The 18206-nt window shown below is 37.6% G+C and overlaps 2 protein-coding genes across 3 annotated transcripts; both read right to left on the bottom strand.

The window, feature by feature from the left end:
• Positions 1 to 668: 668 nt before the first annotated feature.
• LOC145659034 (UDP-glucuronosyltransferase 2C1-like) lies at positions 669 to 7107 on the bottom strand. Its single transcript, XM_081719787.1, has 6 exons — positions 6317 to 7107; positions 3868 to 4016; positions 3230 to 3361; positions 2616 to 2703; positions 2305 to 2524; positions 669 to 1266 (listed from the first exon to the last, which is right to left on the bottom strand). The coding sequence occupies exons 1-6, from the start codon at positions 7038 to 7040 to the stop codon at positions 981 to 983; spliced, it is 1599 nt and encodes a 532-aa protein (XP_081575913.1). The 5' UTR covers positions 7041 to 7107; the 3' UTR covers positions 669 to 980.
• Positions 7108 to 8305: 1198 nt separating this feature from the next.
• Positions 8306 to 14889, bottom strand: LOC145659033 (UDP-glucuronosyltransferase 2C1-like). 2 transcript variants are annotated; one of them, XM_081719782.1, is made up of 6 exons: positions 14142 to 14889; positions 11239 to 11387; positions 10335 to 10472; positions 9723 to 9810; positions 9417 to 9636; positions 8306 to 9252 (listed from the first exon to the last, which is right to left on the bottom strand). In XM_081719782.1, exons 1-6 carry the CDS (start codon positions 14872 to 14874, stop codon positions 8970 to 8972), a joined length of 1611 nt encoding a protein of 536 aa, XP_081575908.1. In that variant the 5' UTR covers positions 14875 to 14889; the 3' UTR covers positions 8306 to 8969. The 2 variants fall into 2 exon arrangements, with proteins under 2 accessions (XP_081575908.1, XP_081575909.1); XM_081719783.1 differs by having other exon boundaries at positions 8307 to 9252; positions 10341 to 10472.
• Between the last annotated feature and the right edge of the window lie 3317 nt (positions 14890 to 18206).

Here is an 18206-nt window from a genome sequence, read left to right as displayed (position 1 = left end):
AATAATGCTGTTCTTCAGAATGCTGTGAAGGTCCAGGCTGCTATATAACAGGCTTTGTAGTGAAAATAAAAATGTCATTGCTCAGATTTCCTGTCATTTTGCTAATAGACATATTATAGAACCCTTCAGTATATGACCAGAATGGCCACATACACAGCAGCAAGCCCTTGTAGTTTTGATTAGCAATACACTGATAGAAATGTGTCCTATAGTAACAAATAATATCTAAAATATCCTACATGCATAGGTCAATGTTTTTTACTTGATTTATATGTTTAGATTATTTTCCCACTCACTTTTTGTTACCTCTTTTATAACCCTCTGAAGGGTTAGATGTGTCTGATTGTACATCAGTGCTGTATACCCAGAATCTGATCCCAAAGATGTAATCTTTTTTAATTAATGACTTTATTTCTCATCATAAAGTAGTCACTGCATGGAATATGAAATACCTTTTTATATTATACAATTGGGACCAACAACCTGTGCATATTTCACTGACATGACAAAAATGTAGCCAGATATAAAATTCACAACCATTGTTCATACTGAAGAGTCTTCCTTTATAATCTCAATTACTGATAAACTGATGACCAGGATGTAACTAAATCTGACAATACTTATCAAGTTGTACATATGTATAACACCCAAAATGAATTAAACAAATAAAAGCTATAACATTTCAGTTTTATTTTGGCCAAAGCAAAACACTTAAAAAGAAAAAGATATAGATAGCCATGAACTTTGAGTGCTGCAAAATTGAACAAAAATAATTTGAGAAACATGTCTGATTACTTCAGACTGTGCTGAAATCACTGTCCTTTCTGGTCAAGGATTCAAAAGTAACTGCAGTGGATCAAACTGACAAGTAAAAAACTACTGCATTTATCATGTACATTAACAGCATTTTAGGCTCCCATCACAGGAAGGATTATCCGAAATTACTACTTATACTAATATAGTGATACACACTAACTTAGTCACTCTTTCTTGCTCTTTCTTGTTGTGGTCTTTCTTAAACATTTACGGAAGAGCCAACTGCACATTTTCACAAAGATGAACATGACCAGTGCAGTTATGGAGAGTAAAAAGGCAGCCACGTCCAGGCAGTAGTACTGGTACCAGGTGAGGTTATGGGCTTCTACTCTCAGGTGCTTGGCCCCCTTGTTCCGCATCACAAACTCAATCCAGAAGACAGCCCGGTCCAGAGGCTTCATAGGTTGATCATGGTGGATCCGGGAGAGTCTCATTATGTTCTCTTTGTACCTGAGTGAAGAAATGAAATAGATTCTGGAATATAAAGTTGGAAGCATGGAAACTAAGAATGCTGGAATTTTACAGTACTATAGCTGTCATAATAAAGTGCAGACATGTGATTTGTGATATGTCATATAAATATTTAGGATGCTCTATCTTAAATAATCCAAGTGTAACAAAATGAATGGGTTTCCAGGAATATTGAGGATTAAAAGAAAGGATATTGGAAGGATAATGGGATGAAAGAAAACATTGTGGCATTAAATGAGTGCTGTCAGTATGAAGTGTGGTCTTGTGCTCTCAATTAGAAATGTAATCATTATACCAATTCAGATTAGTTTATTTTGATTCTCCTTCAACTTTCAAGATAAACTAATCTGAATTGGTATAATTCAGTATAATTCAGAATTGATATAATCTCAAACCCTTTATCATTCCATATATATCAGTTTATTTTGATTCTCCTTCAACTTTCAAGATAAACTGATATATATGGAATGATAAAGGGTTTGAGAAATTAGAGCTGGCAGTATGAAATACAATGGTATTCTCTGGATAAAAGATACATTTTTATATTAAGTCTCTTGACTATATCTTAATGTGTAAAAATTTATCAAAATCAGTTAAAGTACTAGCATTATATAATTCAGTACTGCCAATATGTAACTTGATCATATGACAAATAGGTTGGGCCAATTCTAATATAATCCTAAAATTGATAGCTCCAACATTAAACAGTTTAAGGACTATGAAAATACATTGTGTTGCACCTACATGACCGAGAGAGAAGATAGAAATGATAGATGAATGCTATCAATATGAAGGTTTGTGGTTTTAGTCAGCAATAGATTCACTGAAGTGAATGGATTTTTAAGGGTGGGTTTTATGCATAGATGGGAGGGTCCGCAAGATATACTGAAGAAATTAGATACATGTGAATGATAAAGGTTCAGTATCACAGTTGAAGGTAATTCTTATACTGAGAACACTTAGAATGGACTCAATCTGAAAGGATCTGAATTTACAGAAATAAAAATATGAACGTACAATGGATTATTTATAACATTGGTAAGAGCCTCCTTCAGATCTCTGGCCTCCATTTTGTTGATGTCAAGCATTACAGCTGCTCCCTTTGTTCTCATGTGGTTCATGTTATCTGGCTGGTCACCAAACAGTGGTAAACCCACCATTGGGACTCCATGGTAAATAGCTTCATACAGCCCATTAGTCCCACCATGGGTGATGAAGGCCTTGGTTTTAGGATGTCCTGTCAAAGGCAAATTATTAGTTCATGTCAGGGACCATTAACTACAACAATTTGTTGTAATATATATACATATGACAAAAATGCTCCTTACCTAGTAAGTTATTCTGGGGAATCCATTCATACAGTCTTGTATTAGGAGCGAGAGTGTCAGGCTTCTCTCCTGTGTAGCTCCACAAGACCTGTAATTAGACAGAGAAATCGAGACTGAGAATAAAGCTCATCTATGCAGTTTATGCTATATTAACAACAAATCAAGAAATGTGTAAAAATAGTCAGTACAGACTAAATAAGCCATCTCACAACCAATTTTCTTTTCCTGCCTTTTTTCTCCCAATGACAAGGGAATTCAACTAACAATACTATAACTGCTGTGGGAGGCTCATGGCTGCTGAATCCTTTGAAATGTTTGCATTCCAGACTACATTCCTTGGACCAACAGTACGAGCACAGCAAAATCATAAATTTTATTGAAGGGGAAATGAACAATACAATGGAGCTAATCAAATACCCACAGCGGAGTTAGAAATTAAATTTAGAATTTAATACCATTCATCATGCTCAGTAATAATAATGAAGAACCTCCTCCATCCCCTGAACTTCTGTTTCTAAAGTGAATCTTCACTACAACTAGATGATGATCTTGAACTCAAGACAGCTGGAACTGGACTAAATGGAAGCAAACAGTTTAACAGTGCCAACTGAGACCTTTTGAGGGATTTGCCCGAGTGCCGAAGCGATGGTGTTGGCTCTCTCTTTGGTGAGGTTCTTTACCATGGAGCCCAGTGAAAACACCACAATGCCATCATCCCCTGAGCTCTGAACAAACTCCTCCATCTCCTGCAGAACCAAAATAATAGTTACTAATAAAACAGATGCATATATTCTAGCCATACTCTCACATTGCTCAAGATGTCAGCAGCTGATTTATATAGTGCTGTCATAAATTACAGAAAAGTATTTATTTTGTTGATTAAAAAAAAAACAACATTCAAATTCACAGGATAGCTAAAAAAAAATTCAACCTTTTGCTACCAGGCCGACATTTAATATTAAATTTGACTATGAATTTATTTCAAACTATTTCTGTGTGGATGAGGACTATGGGCTTAATAAACTGCCATTCTATATTTATGGTTAAGAAAATTGTTTCCCATAATCCCAGGTCTTAGCCTAAACCCTTTTCCTCCAGTGCTTAAACTACTGACTATTTTTGTGTTAAAGGTTTGTATCTATAAGATCTGTATAAAGGTCAGGCAGTAAACCTCAGGGATTGTTTGATAGCTAGTTAATTCTTAATGTTTAACCCAGTGCTGAAAACAACCAATGCATGATGATGATCTTACTTTAGGCAGGGGCTTTGCAGGCTTGCAGTGCAGTCCACCCACAAACTTGAAGTTTGGCAGGAATGGTCGTGGATACTCAAAGTCCCAATAGGATCTGATCAGCCAGATGTCAGCCTTTCCCACAGTGTCACACAGGGTTGTGGGTTTGCCTGTGAAGTACAGCAGCAAAGGTGGAGGGACAAACTCATATTAGGTTACAGGTGCCTAAGTGAATTAATTTTAAAGTTCTTGCTAACTGCTAGACTTAGCCACTGAACAAGTTCATATATATAAAAAAAATCTGAAGAAGATTCTAGGTGAGTAACTGCTGTGTACTCTAGAAAGAGAGAGAGAGATTTTCAAAGTTGTAGTAAAATATAGAGTTTTCAGAGAAACAGAATATATATATATAAAAGCTCTGGAAAAAAATAATAAATAAGAGACCACTACAAAATTATCAGATTCTCTAGTTTTACAATTGATGGGTATGTGTTTGACCAGGCTGAGTTTTATTCTATATTATTACTGGCAACATTTCTTCCAATTTCCAGATAAAAATATTGTATTTTAGAGTATGTTTTTTTATGAAAATGACTAATGGTCAAAATAACAAAACAGTTACAGAAATTTCAGACCACAAATAATGCAATGAAAACAAGGTCGTATTCATTTATAAACAACACAGTGCTGATATTTTAACTTAGGATGAGTCAAGAAATCAATCTTTGGTGGAATAACCCTGATTTTTAATCACAGCTGTCATGCGTCTTGGCATGATTTCCACCAGTCTTTCACATTGCTGTTGGGTAACTTTACACCACTCCTGGCACAGAAATTCCAGGTGCTCGGCTTTGTTTGATGGCTTGTGACCAACCATCTTCTGCTTGATTACATTCCAGAGGTTTTCAATGGGGTTCAGTTCTGGAAATTTGGCTGAGCATGATAGGGTCTTGAGCTGGTGGTCCCTCATCCACACTTTGATTGACCTGGCTGTGTGACATTGTCCTGATGAAAAAAAAAAAAAACAACAATAATCAGAATTGGGGAACATTGTCAGAGCAGAAGGAAGCAAGTTTTCTTCCAGCAGTTTTGTGGCTTGATTCATGTATCCTTCACAAAGACAAATCCAGCCTTGCTGAAACACCCTGCACCAAATTTCACAGTGGGTGCAAGACAATCTGGCTTGTAGACCTCTCCAGGTCTCCATCAAACCATTACATGAACAGATATTGGACAAAGCTGAAAATTGCACTCATCAGAGAAGATGACCTTACTCCAGTCCTCTACAGTCCAATCCTTATGGTCTTTGCAAACTTCAGTCTGGCTCTTCTTTGGTTCTCATTGATGAAGGGCTTTTTTTCTAGCTTTGCATGACTTGCCTCCAGAAGTTTCAAACTGTCCTCGCTGTGCAATTCACTCCAGCTGTTGCATGCCATTCTTTTTGTAGGTCACTTGACATCAACTTATGGTTGTTAAGTGACATTCAAATGAGGTGGCGATCGTCACAGTCGGTAGAGAGTCGTTTTTGATCTATGCAAGTCTGTAGCTATTGTTATTCCATGTGTTTGTTGCTTGGCCTTGTTCTTATGAAGCACAGTTTTTGACATTTTCAAGATGGAAGCAACCTGATGCTCACTGTATCGCTCTGCCAGTAAAGCTACAATTGAACCCTTCTTTTCCTCATTAAGAACCTTTCTTTTCAACTCCTTTGGCATGGTCTATAGCTGTATTTTGACTACACTTATTTTTTGGGTAGTCCTAGCACTGCTTTTCCCATCCAGCTGGTCCTATAACAAAAGAATAGTGATGACCGCAGCAGTGTTTTTTTTATACTGTTGCTCCCTAGAATAGGATTTTGTTAAGGTGATCACCTATTCAGCATCTCATTAAGTAGAAAGAGGTATTTGTCAAGCTGTCACGATACGGCCCCGCCCCCTCCTCAAACCTCTTCGTGTGTTTGTTCGTCTGTGTTGCCACGACCTCTCATCTCAGCCACCTGTTCTGTATTATGTGTAATCGTCTTGAGTGTATATATGTCTCCTGTGTTGTAGTACGTGTTGTTGGTATTTGAGGTGTGCACAGCGTGTGTGCTGTGATAAATGTGTCGTCTGTGTATAGCACTAAATCATATGTTTGAACATGTCCCTTCTCCGCATCTTGTTTGCCTCGTCGCGTCACACAAGCAATTAAACAAACACTTGAATGGAATAGCGGCTGTACATAAAAGTGGTCTCTAATTTTTTCCGGAGCTGTATATATATATATATATATATATATACACACACACACACACACACACATCACAGAAGGAATGTATGGAGAAGTGGAATATGCTGGTACATGGCAGAGAATGAGAGAATGTGAGAGAATGATGTATAATGTGAATATAAACAGTGGCAAAAATGTTCAGCACTTACACACATAAATCCACAAAGAATGAACTAATCGGAAAGAAATTGTGCTATCTTACCCATTATTTTGGTGTAATGCTTATCAAACACAAATGTCATTTGTAGACTGATTATAGCTGTGTGAGCAATGTATAGCAACATGTTCTCTAATCGCTCTATGAAGTTCATGTGGTCTGTGAGATGTCCTTGGCTGGCGACCGCAGGGACATATGATGGCGGAGCTGGCATCTGTCCACAGAGTCGCTCAAAAGTATATGCAAAACTGAGTCGAAAAGACAACACGTGGGGCACACCAAGCGTCTCTGCCAACAGGTCACTGCATGGCATGACAGGATCATAGAAAATCACATCATAGTGTGACTCTGTAAGTGATGTTGCAAGCTTTTTATTGAGGATCATCCCTTCACATATTGTCTCAAGATAACTTGTAAATCTTGACATTATATTCCACATGAAGGATATCTTCCCAAATATGGTTGCATTCTGATTAATCCAGATATGGATAGGTGCCTGCCACATGTCCTGTACATCGTCTTTTTTCATGTTCACTTCAAAAACCATGTATTCAAAGCGCTCCTTTTGCGTGTATTTCACCGTAGGTGAGGCTGTGTGCACCAGAACAGTCACGCTGTGATTACGATCCACAAGCTCCTCCACAATCGCACGCATATTGTGCCAATGACTGTATTCACCAGGAAGCACCAGTACCTTCCCACTGAGAGTTATTTCACACACATTAAGCAGTAAAACTACCAAAAGGAGAAAAAATCTGTATATCATCATACCGAACAGTAAAGACCAGAAAACTTGCGCTTTCTTGCTCCTTCCTAGAACTTGGCGTAACTTTCGACGGGGCGGAGCAGGCCATACGGGAAGGACGATTCTTATTGGCTACTTCTCTATCGTTTTACACGTGGTCTCTGACCTGAATGAACCCTATGACTGATGGCAGAAAGCTAATACTATAACCTGTCCAGGCACTACTGCCATGTGGAAAATGACAAATGCACACGCACAGAAACACTGTAAGGGGTACATTATTATTGTTCCACAATTTACTAAGCAATTAATCCCATTTTGCCATGGTTACAAGACTAAACAGCATATCTTGAAAGAGTTTAAATAAAAAATGTTCACTCTCTGGAGGAAAGTCTGTCTCCTGGCACGTAGCTGGGTGGTGTTGGCAGCTCTCCGCAGAATCGCCCCAGAAACGAGAACCTCACAGTGACGGTAAATGGCAGGGTTATATTCTAATAATAATAATAGTAAAAAAAAAAAAAGTTTATAAGCAGATTTCAGGATACTCAAGGACGCTTTTCAATAGCAAATGACAACATGATAAGAATAGCAAGGTAAAAAACAAGAATAATAAAACGACAACAAAGTAGATAAGTGAAAATAAAATGAGAGATTAAGACATGGTAAAAGTTACAATAATCAGTGACAGTACAAAAACACAACTAGTTTTTAAGTGCTTTTTGAATGTGGATAGTGATGGGCAGAGACAGAGATGCAAGGAGATGGAGTTGCATAGCTCTGGGCCTGCAATGCTAAAAGCTCTATCACCATACATGTGTAGTTTGGCAGGAGGAACAGAGAGCAAATTATCATTAGCAGACCGGCTCGAGATTGTGTCTGGACAACAGAGCAGAGAGGTAATCAGGAGCCAGACCTCGTAAAGATTTAAAAACCAGGAGTAAGATTTTATACCGTATTCGATAATGGACCAGGAGCCAGTGTAGATTTTTTAACTTGGGGGGGATATGTGATCCCACAATCTGGTGTGCCTGATAACTCTTGCTGCTGAATTCTGCACGTATTGGAGCTTCTTGAGAAGACTAGCAGGGAGCTCAGCCAGAATGTTCTGTCACAGGCAGGGAGAACTGCCTCCTTTTTGAAGTTTCCTGATTGGTTAGTGCTGCCAGACTGTATAGAAATGTTTTAGTTTTGGCTAGGGGACTTTCCTTATAATATAGATAAATATAAATAAAAAGGAAACTGACCAATGAAAAAACAGCAATCATATATATATTTCACAAATCACAGCAAACCTATTCACAGCAACACCTTTATGCCCAATTTGCTGCTGCCAACACATTATTACCCTGTAATTATCCATTTTATGCACTGTATGTGTAAATTTATAATGTTCATCCAAATTTGCTTCATTTCTAAAAGGTGCTCATTATACTGTACATTATTCTATGTGTTGGACTCTGGCTTCCCAGAACCTCTACCCTAGTGTTTTCAAGTCTTTAATGAATTATTGCATTTCACAGCACAAAGCAGATAGTTCCTCTTCAACATTAGTGCTGATGAGTAGAATTGAGAGTATGTTAGTAAAGTACTGCACATTAAATACTTATTAGGTCTGCAGTTATTCATATGCAGAGTAAAACTAAAAAAGATACAAATTTACTTAGAAGATACACATTTTTAATATTTTTCAAAACAAAACAGCATTTTGAACATATGGATTAATCATGAAAATGTATTGCCGCAGAGACTTGCATCAATTATCAAAGTAGTATATTTAATCACTTCCTACTATTCTGCAATCATTACTGATCAAGAATTTTATATCAATTATACTGGCCCAAAATGTGTAAGACAAACAAGAAACAACTTATGGAAAGTTTCACTTGCATACCCAAATTCCTGTAAAATTAACCCAGAATTACCTACAAGCTAAAGTGATGAACACTGTCTTATTCACTCTCTCTTCTTCTTTGTTGTGGTTCTTCTTAAACATTTACAGAAGAGCCAACTGCATGTTTTTACAAAGATGAACATGGCCAGTGCAGTTATGGAGAGTAAAAAGGCAGCCACATCCAAGCAGTGGTACTGGTACCAGGTGAGGTTATGGGCTTCTACTCTCAGGTGCTTGGCCCCCTTGTTCCGCATCACAAACTCGATCCAGAAGACAGCCTGGTCCAGAGGCTTCATAGGCTGGTCATGGTGGATACGGGAGAGTCTCATTATGTTCTCTTTGTACCTGAGTGAAGAAATTAAATAGAGTCTGGAATATAAAGTTTATGAAGATGCTTTGCTTGAAAAAGAACATTCTAAAAGCACGAAAGAATGTGTAATTTTACACATAAAACATGAAAAGAAGATCTTATAAGGTCTATTTTCAAGCATATCACAATATAAACTCACGAGGGATTATTTATAACATCAGTGAGTGCATCCCTCAGGTCTTTGGACTCCATTCTGTTGAAGTCAAGCATTACAGCTGCCCCCTTTGTTCTCATGTGGTTCATGTTATCTGGCTGATCAATAAACAATGGAAGTCCCACCATTGGGACGCCATGAAAAATAGCTTCATACAGCCCATTATTGCCACCATGGGTGATGAAGGCCTTGGTTTTAGGATGTCCTATCAGATGCAAATCATGTGTACATTAGGGATCATTTATAACAACAAATTGTTATAGTACATTATATATGACAATTGTTCCTTACCTAGTAAGTCATTCTGTGGAATCCAGTCATACAGTCTTGTATTGGGAAAGAGTGTATCAGGTTTCTCTCCCGAATACCTCCACAAGACCTGTAATTATACAAGTCTAATTAGACAATTAATTAAGTCTGAGAATAAAGCTCAGCTACATAATTTATAGTATATTAACAACAAATCAAGAAATGTGTCAGTACTCAGTAGTGATGAAATAAGATCTCTCAAAAACAATTCATTTCCTCATTTCTTTCCCCACACAATGTAAATGTGAATTTAACAACTCTATAACTGCTATGGGTGGCTCATGGCTTCCGAGGCCCCTTGAAAGTCTTGAAAGAATTCCAGGCGACAGTCCTTGGACTGATTGTTGCAGCAAACTAATGTCAGACATTTTAGTGAAAGGGAAATGATCAATTCAGTGAAGCTGAATAAGCACAGTGTGGCAGAGACACAATGTAATGCAATTTATCAGTTCTTTCTCCAGGAATTACAGACAAACCTCCATGGATCAGATCCACTGGTCTTCTGCTTCTAAAGTGAATCTTCTATGAATCTAGATGGTAATGTTGAACTCAAGACAGTAGAAAGTGGAGTAAATAGAGACACAGAGTACAAACTGAGACCTTTTGAGGGATCTGCCCGAGTGCTGAGGCGATGGTGTTGGCTCTCTCTTTGGTGAGGTTCTTTAAAATGGATCCCAATGAAAACACCACAATGCCATCATCCCCTGAGCTCTGCACAAACTCTTCCAGCTCCTACAGAACCAAAAAGAACAAATATTTTTTCACAGTATCACAATTATAGCAAGTGAGCTTCATAGCATGTTCATATTGTTGATTTTTACAAAATGCATTTATTTCACAGTATGGCTTGGTTTTGTTTATTTTGATCCATGTAATTCCTGTCAATAACAGGTTTGGACTTGCCCTCAACGGCATCATTATCATAATAAAAAGGTCCAAACTAGTGCATCATTTGATTTATTTAGCATATGAAAAAGTAAACCAGAAGATGCATTCAACCTAAAGGGATTTTGATAAGGAGTGATCAACAACCATCACAAATAAAAGGAACTGACCTAGATGTGAAGGCAACAGAGCTCTGTTTCTATTGAGTACATCACATCTTCACAGGAGGAGCTTAGGCAGGAGCTGGTATTTTCCAAGTGTATACATGTGTTTTATTACTAGGTAGGTATTTAGTCTAGCTCTGATAAATCCATTATTGTACTTTGCTACTGTTTTTATTTATTTATTTATTTATTTTTTAAGCTTTACAATTTTAAATGCTGTCTTGGCGTAGCCCAACTGCAAAGGACTGAAGTTTACTGACTCATCAGAACTGCAGGAAATTTTGTCCATTTGTGCAATGCAGATTTATGGGTGATGTTAAATCCTGTAGTAAAGGTCAGGTGCTAATCCTTTATGTACTATGTTATTTTCTTAGGGATTGACTGCTTGTTAATTCTTAATGTTTAACCCAGTGCTAAAAACAACCTGTGCAGCATGATGATAATCTTACTTTAGGCAGGGGCTTTGCAGGCTTGCAGTGCAGTCCACCCACAAACTTGAAGTTTGGCAAGGATGGTCGCGGATAATCAAAGTCCCAATAGGTTTTGATCAGCCAGATGTCTGCCTTTCCTATTGTCTCACACAGGGTTGTGGGTTTGCCTGTGAAGTACAGCAGCGAAGGTGAAATTGATTATAAGCATCATGATGTTCCCTTTCACATAAATTCTGTTCATATATGTTGTAGAATTCCCCATTCAAGTGATGGCAGAGAGTTCACAACTTGGTTGTGGAGAGTGATGTGCACTCTGCACTTTTGGTCAGTAGATGGCAAAATTGTGGAACTTCATGATAATGGTACATGCAAGATGCAGTTATCTTACTATTCCAACATGTTATTTATGCAATTATCCAGTTCTGCTACCATTATCTCCAAATGTAAGGCGTGTTATTAAAAAACAATGTTCTCATTCAAACCACCTGGTGTTCACTACAATAATAGTTTCTTTTGGTCCATCTTGAGGTCCTGGCCTTAGTCCAAGACCTGACACAGAGGCCTTCTGAGGCCTTACATTGAAGCCTGCAGAAGCCTTATCTTTACATAATCCAGTTTATTTTAGACCATCCACATTCTTCTGCTTACAATATCATTTTATTACCTCAGGTGCAGCAGTACAAAACTAGGGCACTGCAAAAATCCAAAAGATAAAAGCAGGCATATGTCATTATATATTTATATATATTATATTAATTAAAAAAAAATTAAAAAGGTGCTGCATGTGATTAACTAGTGAACCCTGGTGTTCTGGTGATAGTGACCTCTGGTGGCCAGAAGTGTGCATTACTGCCATTTCCGACACAACTACTCCAATCCCAGTTGCAGCCGTGGTTACACAGCCACCCCCTACTAAACCTCAATTATTGCAATGTGCACAGCCAACAGTATTTATCCTAATATTACACATCCTTGTAGCTTTAAACAAACAAACAAAAAAAAAAAACCACAATCAATACTTAGCCACAACACAAACATTCTGAAAGAATTGCACAGTTCCCTTGAGGTGGCTATTTTAAATTTTTCTTGAAGCAGGCACAAGTGATTTAGTTTGCCCCTTGGCACTCTAAGACGTCTGCCTGAGAGCAGAAACTGATACTTGGAGTGAAGGGCATGGGATAAGTCTGCCACCATTTTCTGTGCTCCACAAAGCAAAATGTATTCAGATTGCCTGGAGAGACTTGCACCCCCCGACATTAATTGTATTTTTTACTATAGAATTGAACCGAGATGTAGTGAAGATAGATTGACTGCCACTTATTTCTTGAATTAAGCTTTGATCTAGTCAGCGTGGGCCAGGACAGAAACCAGGACACCTCTGGTCATGATGCCTAGCAGCAAAACTATAAATTGGCCTAGGCTGATATCTTGACTTTCTGACCTTTCCTCCTCTTCTTTGGGGTCAAACCCACAGGTTGGAATGCAGGAACCTCTTATCCGCCCAGTTACTTCAAGGAACCATGACTCTAATTTCCATCAGATTTAAAAACAACCAAAGAGATACGTTAAAAGATTTGTTTCTTTTCGTCACAGCTTCACAAAGTAATAACTTTCTATTTTTTACCAAATAACATCATAGTAGGTTATCAGTCAGTAATGTATGGCTGTGTTAATATAATCTTAAAACTGGGATGTTTGCTTCCATCAATTAATAAAGAAACAATAGGCACTCATTTTCTTCATTACTTGTTCATTATTAATTTGCGTTATTCCTCAATCAATTACCTTGTATGTTGCTTACCTTGTATTTACTTGAAATCTTAGAAACTCTCAGTAACTTGGTTCTGAAAATGTCACATGTATTCTCGCATGATTTGTCGAAATAGTGACTAGATACAACTTTTGTTGCCCAGCATATTTCTGCTTTAAGTGCTATGCTAGAGGGGCAACTCCTGTTGCTACTCCACTGGCTTCATGTACACTAGCTAGCGGTGTATCGGTCGCGAAGAAGCTTTTTAGCCTCCTCACAAACCTGTTATTGTTTTAACAATCTTTGATATGTTTAAGCTAATCAGCTTGGCTAACAAAGCCAACTAACAGCACTATACTCGTATCATAGGTTCTCCTGCGATTCAAATAGGACAGAGCTTATTAACATATGTGCACATATTTGCTTAAATAATTAAAGTACAATTCTTAATGTTATCGCAACATATTTGGACAACCACTTTCATTACAAAAATTAAATCAGAAACCTAATAACCGAATTTACCACACTTTTGCATCATGCTAAGGATTAGTTTAAATCAGGCGTGTCCAAGGTCAATCCTAAAGGACTGGGGTCCTGCAAAGTTTAGTGATTGTTTTGCTCAGTCACATCGACTAAACCTGGCAATTGATTGATTAGTTGAACCAGGTGTGTAACTAATATTAGTTAATGTGGCACTGTGTCAAACCCTGTTCCAAAAGGGCCAGAGACCAGTGTGGTCTGGTTTTGAATCAGCTCATCAAAAAATTGTCAGGTTTAGTGAATTTATTGCCAGGTGTGTTTTAGCAGAACAAATCAATAACTTTGCAGAACCGGACTTGGACGGCCCTGGTTTAATTATTTATTCTGGGTGAATATTACCCGGTGTTACTTTGGTGTCAATACCAGTGATGCGATGAGATAATGCACTGAGATAAAGATATTGATAATGCATTAGCTAAAAGTTAACTTATACTCACTAATTTACTTAAATCAGAAGAATCACTTGTTACAAGTAGTTTTACATATAGTTAAGTAATACTTCAATTGATGTAACAGTATTTATACTTGAGTATAGAGTTTCAAGACTTTTTCAATGTAGAAATTGGAGATTTAAAATATTGAATAAATGCATCCTATGGCACCTTTAAATAGATCTTTGATCGTCACTTACCCATGATGTCAGTATATATAGAATCCCACTTTGATTTAGCCACAAAACTAAACAGAAAGTCTTGAGTGAAGATAAATAATACGCTCTTCACTCTCTGGAGGAAACTCATGTGATCTGTGTATCCAAGGCCAGCCACTGGCACATAGGAGGGTGGTGTTGGCAGCTGTCCACAAAGTCGCTCCATAGCATTTCCAAATGTGAAAATCAGACTGATGATAAATGGCAGGTTCAGCTTCTGTGCCAGCAGTTCACCACACATGGTCATGGGGTCTGTCAGAAGAACATCAAACTGTTCCTTACGCCACTTCTCCAGCAGGTCTCCACGTGCAAAGAGCTTCTGGCAGAGTATCCTTTTATGTTCTGTGGTCACATCAAACATTTGCTTGAGCTTCAGGGATGCCTGGATCATATTTTCATTTGGCAGGTCGTATGTCCAGTAGCTTCTAAATCTGTACATGATATTGATCATATCCTGCTTCGTGTAAGGCACCTGTATTACCTCCACATTGTAGCCCAGAGATTCAGTTGTCTTTACAGATGGTGTAGCACTGTGGGTAACGACAGTCACACTGTGTCCTCTGATTATTAGTTCATCTATTATGACTTTGATGTTGAGCCAGTAGCTGAATTCTGCTGGCCAGACGAGGATCTTCCCTGCTGTCACACCCAGTGGAGCCTGAGTCACAGTGAGCAGGAACAGAACACTGAGGGCAGCTCTCCCACATGCAGTCATGATTGTAGTAAGACCAGGTAGCTCTGGCCACACAGTGAACTTCAGAGGCAGCACATAGCTCAGTGACCAATGAGAGGTCAGCAATCCTAAATATCATATTCTACCAATCAGGGCAGTCCTATTCAACACCTTGATATTTACATCCAATTTTCTGCTGCTAACATGCATGTGTGCGCGAGCGCACACACACACACACACACACACACACACACACACACACACTATATATATATATTGTGTGTGTGTGTGTGTGAGATGCTAACAAAAATAATTATATCACCCTGTATTTGTATTTGTCCAGTTTATGCACTATATGTCCAAAATTAAAACACTGCTGAAAGGTACATATTCTTTCTTCATTCTGTATCCTCAGAATTTCGACCTCACTGCTTTCAGAGCTAATGATTACATTTCATAGGAGACAGCAGACATTTCCAGCAGACAACACTAGTTCTCTGATGACTGGAAATTAGTGTGTTAGAAAAATAGTAGTCGGCATTTAAAAATACTTTTACTAGATCTGCAGTTACTCATATGCAGATTAAAAAGGAGAAATAAGTTTATTCTGTAGTTATAAAATTTTAATTTTATTTAAACAAAACAGCACTGTATGATGTATGAATTAAATCATGAACTTTGCTGCAAAGTCTAGCACCAATTGTCAATGAAACATATATATATTTAATTAATTCCTACTGTCTTGCAGTTGTCACTGACTTGTCAAAGATTTAGTAGTGTTTATACCGGCCCAAAGTGTGTATGACACACACCGGAAACAACCTGTGGAATGTTTTATGTATATTTAAAGCACATTACAGGAAGCAGTCCTCATATATAGTGTTTTTATACTGCCAGCACACTTTTTAAACGCGAGAGCGCGATTCACGCAGCACTCACGGATTTCCTTTGCTCGCATGTAAACTATACATGTGCTCATTCATATTTATATCGCTAAGATTCACTTTCCTCTGCTACAGAAACGCCCGCGAGCTTGCTTAGAGCTATGCTACTCTCGCGTGAACTTGCTCTTCTGCGCACTCAAACTGATCGTGCGCGCTCGGGTTTTCACCGCTGCAATACTGCCAAAAGTAGTCAGCCAATTAGTAAGAATTAGCGGATTTTGACCAATGAAATTGTTCCTGCTGCTCCTCTGCATTCTCATTGGTTGGCAAAGGAGCGACGAACACTTTTTTTTTACATGGCTTATTTAAGTTTGTTCTTTGTACATGGTTCATACAGCTTTTCCAAGGTCAAATTCAAAAACTTTTCAAGCACTTTCAAGGTCCATTTTCAAGCTTACCAGCACCTTACAAATTACATATTTATACAAATACATACATACTCAAAATGATTAATCCACTGTTTATCCCATTAAAAGATGCTCTAAACAACCAGAATTGAGTTTGGCAATAGAAGAATAATAAGAAGTTAGAGGAAAACACGTTTTATGTGTCACCTGTGGGTAAGTAGATTTTCCTTGCTATCTTACCTGGCTGAGTCAGGATACAACAATTACCCCAAAATCACTCAACGAATATCTTCACTTTACTGAAAAATCCTTTACTCAAAATGTCAAAAATAAGTAAAAAAAAAAAAAAGTGTTTACAGAAAAATAGGTTTAAACATTAAATTAGAAATATTAATAAACAAAAATATATAAAATGATCTGTGTACAGAGCAGAGGCATCTGCAGGCTTCTGCAAAGGATTCTGTGTAGGCTTCAGCAGACCTTTGTGTATGATGTATCATAAACAGGTACAGAAAACCAAACTTATGTTAGATAAAGTCGTTTAAAAAAAAGAGAAGTCTTCTCTTGCAATGTAATGGTCAAAGCTCCAACTTGTATAGGTATTAAATATCAATTTGCATATATTGACTAATGTATGGTTTGCATATAATGATGGCGATTTCAAAAACTAGTATGTAAATTAAGGTAGGGCGAATAAATAATCACTCCTCAAAACTGTATAATAATTTGTTTTTTTTGTGTGATTGTCAGACATTTCCAGAGAGTGCCTCAATAATGCTTGTTATGTTTAAGTAAAGGACGGGACTAGCTATTCTCTTTAACTAATTCTGAAGTCTTCATCTTTTTTCCTATTTGAATGTTTAACTTTAAAACTAGCTCACTGGGGATTAAGGAACAACATATTAATCCTCTATTGTTAAATTGTGAACTCCTTTTTTGTCAAGGAGAAACTGGTATTTTGTGAAAGGTAAAATAAAACTTATGTAGTATATATATGCTAAATTTCTGTCAATACAATTTCTTCAAGGATAAACAAAGTTTATGTCTATCAAAAGACATGTAACAAAAATATATATTATATATATATATATATATATACTTGCTATACATGGATGTGATTTTCTAGGAATAGTGCTTTGAAAATTTGAATGTTTGAAAATTTTCAGTTTGGGTGAGGTCAGAGTCCCATGCAAGCCACTGGAGTTCCTCCAAATCAAACTTTTCAAACTATGCCTCTTTATGGGCCTCACTTTATGCACAGGGACACAATCATGTTGGAACAGGAAAGGGCCTTCCCCCAAATGTTGACACAAAGTTGGAGGCATAAGACTGTATGCTGTAACATTAACATCCTCCCTCACTGGAACTAAGGGTCTTACTACAAACCCAGAAAAACAGCCTCAGAACATTCTTTAAAGTATATCTTTAATGCAGTTACAGCTATATTTTTTGGAATTTGTGTATTAGCTAACTAAGGTACATTTTAGAATAGCTTGCTATTCTACAACAAACATCTTTACAAAAACATTTAGCAAATCCCAAGTTTATTTTGGCTACTGACTTTGTTTCATCTGCAAATTCATGTATTTATCAACTGCTAACATGTCAAAAAATAGGAATAAACAAATGCATTATGAGCTGTATGCAGGCGTTACGCTCATGAAATGATGTAGTGCTGGAGTGATTTGGAAGCTACATCCATTGCTCCTGGGCAAAATCACGCCCCTCCACAACAATCACGCAATACCAGTCAAATAGTCTGCTTCAGGGATCTCCATCCAAACCTTTCTTCAAATCCGCTCCCTCTAAAAACATTTAGCGTTTAGTCTGCTCTTATACCTGTTGCGTGCAGGGGCAAAAATAATTCACAGGCAGGGAAGACCGCCCTCTTGTATAGAAGTTCCTAACTGTATTGCTGGACAACATTAAAAAATGTAACCTGGTCTAGTTGATTACAAACTATTCACCAGGAAGCATCAGCACTTTGCCACTGAGAGTCATTTCAGACATGCTCAGAAGCAAAACTATCAAGGGGAGAAAATATCTGCATAGCATCATATTGAACAATAATGACCAGGTAATA

Source organism: Electrophorus electricus, chromosome 8, assembly GCF_041902795.1.
Source record: "Electrophorus electricus isolate QZ-2024a chromosome 8, ASM4190279v1, whole genome shotgun sequence".
Classification (NCBI taxonomy): Eukaryota; Metazoa; Chordata; class Actinopteri; order Gymnotiformes; family Gymnotidae; genus Electrophorus; species Electrophorus electricus.
Note: the sequence above shows the minus strand (reverse complement) of the source record. Positions and strands in the feature narration are given on the sequence as shown.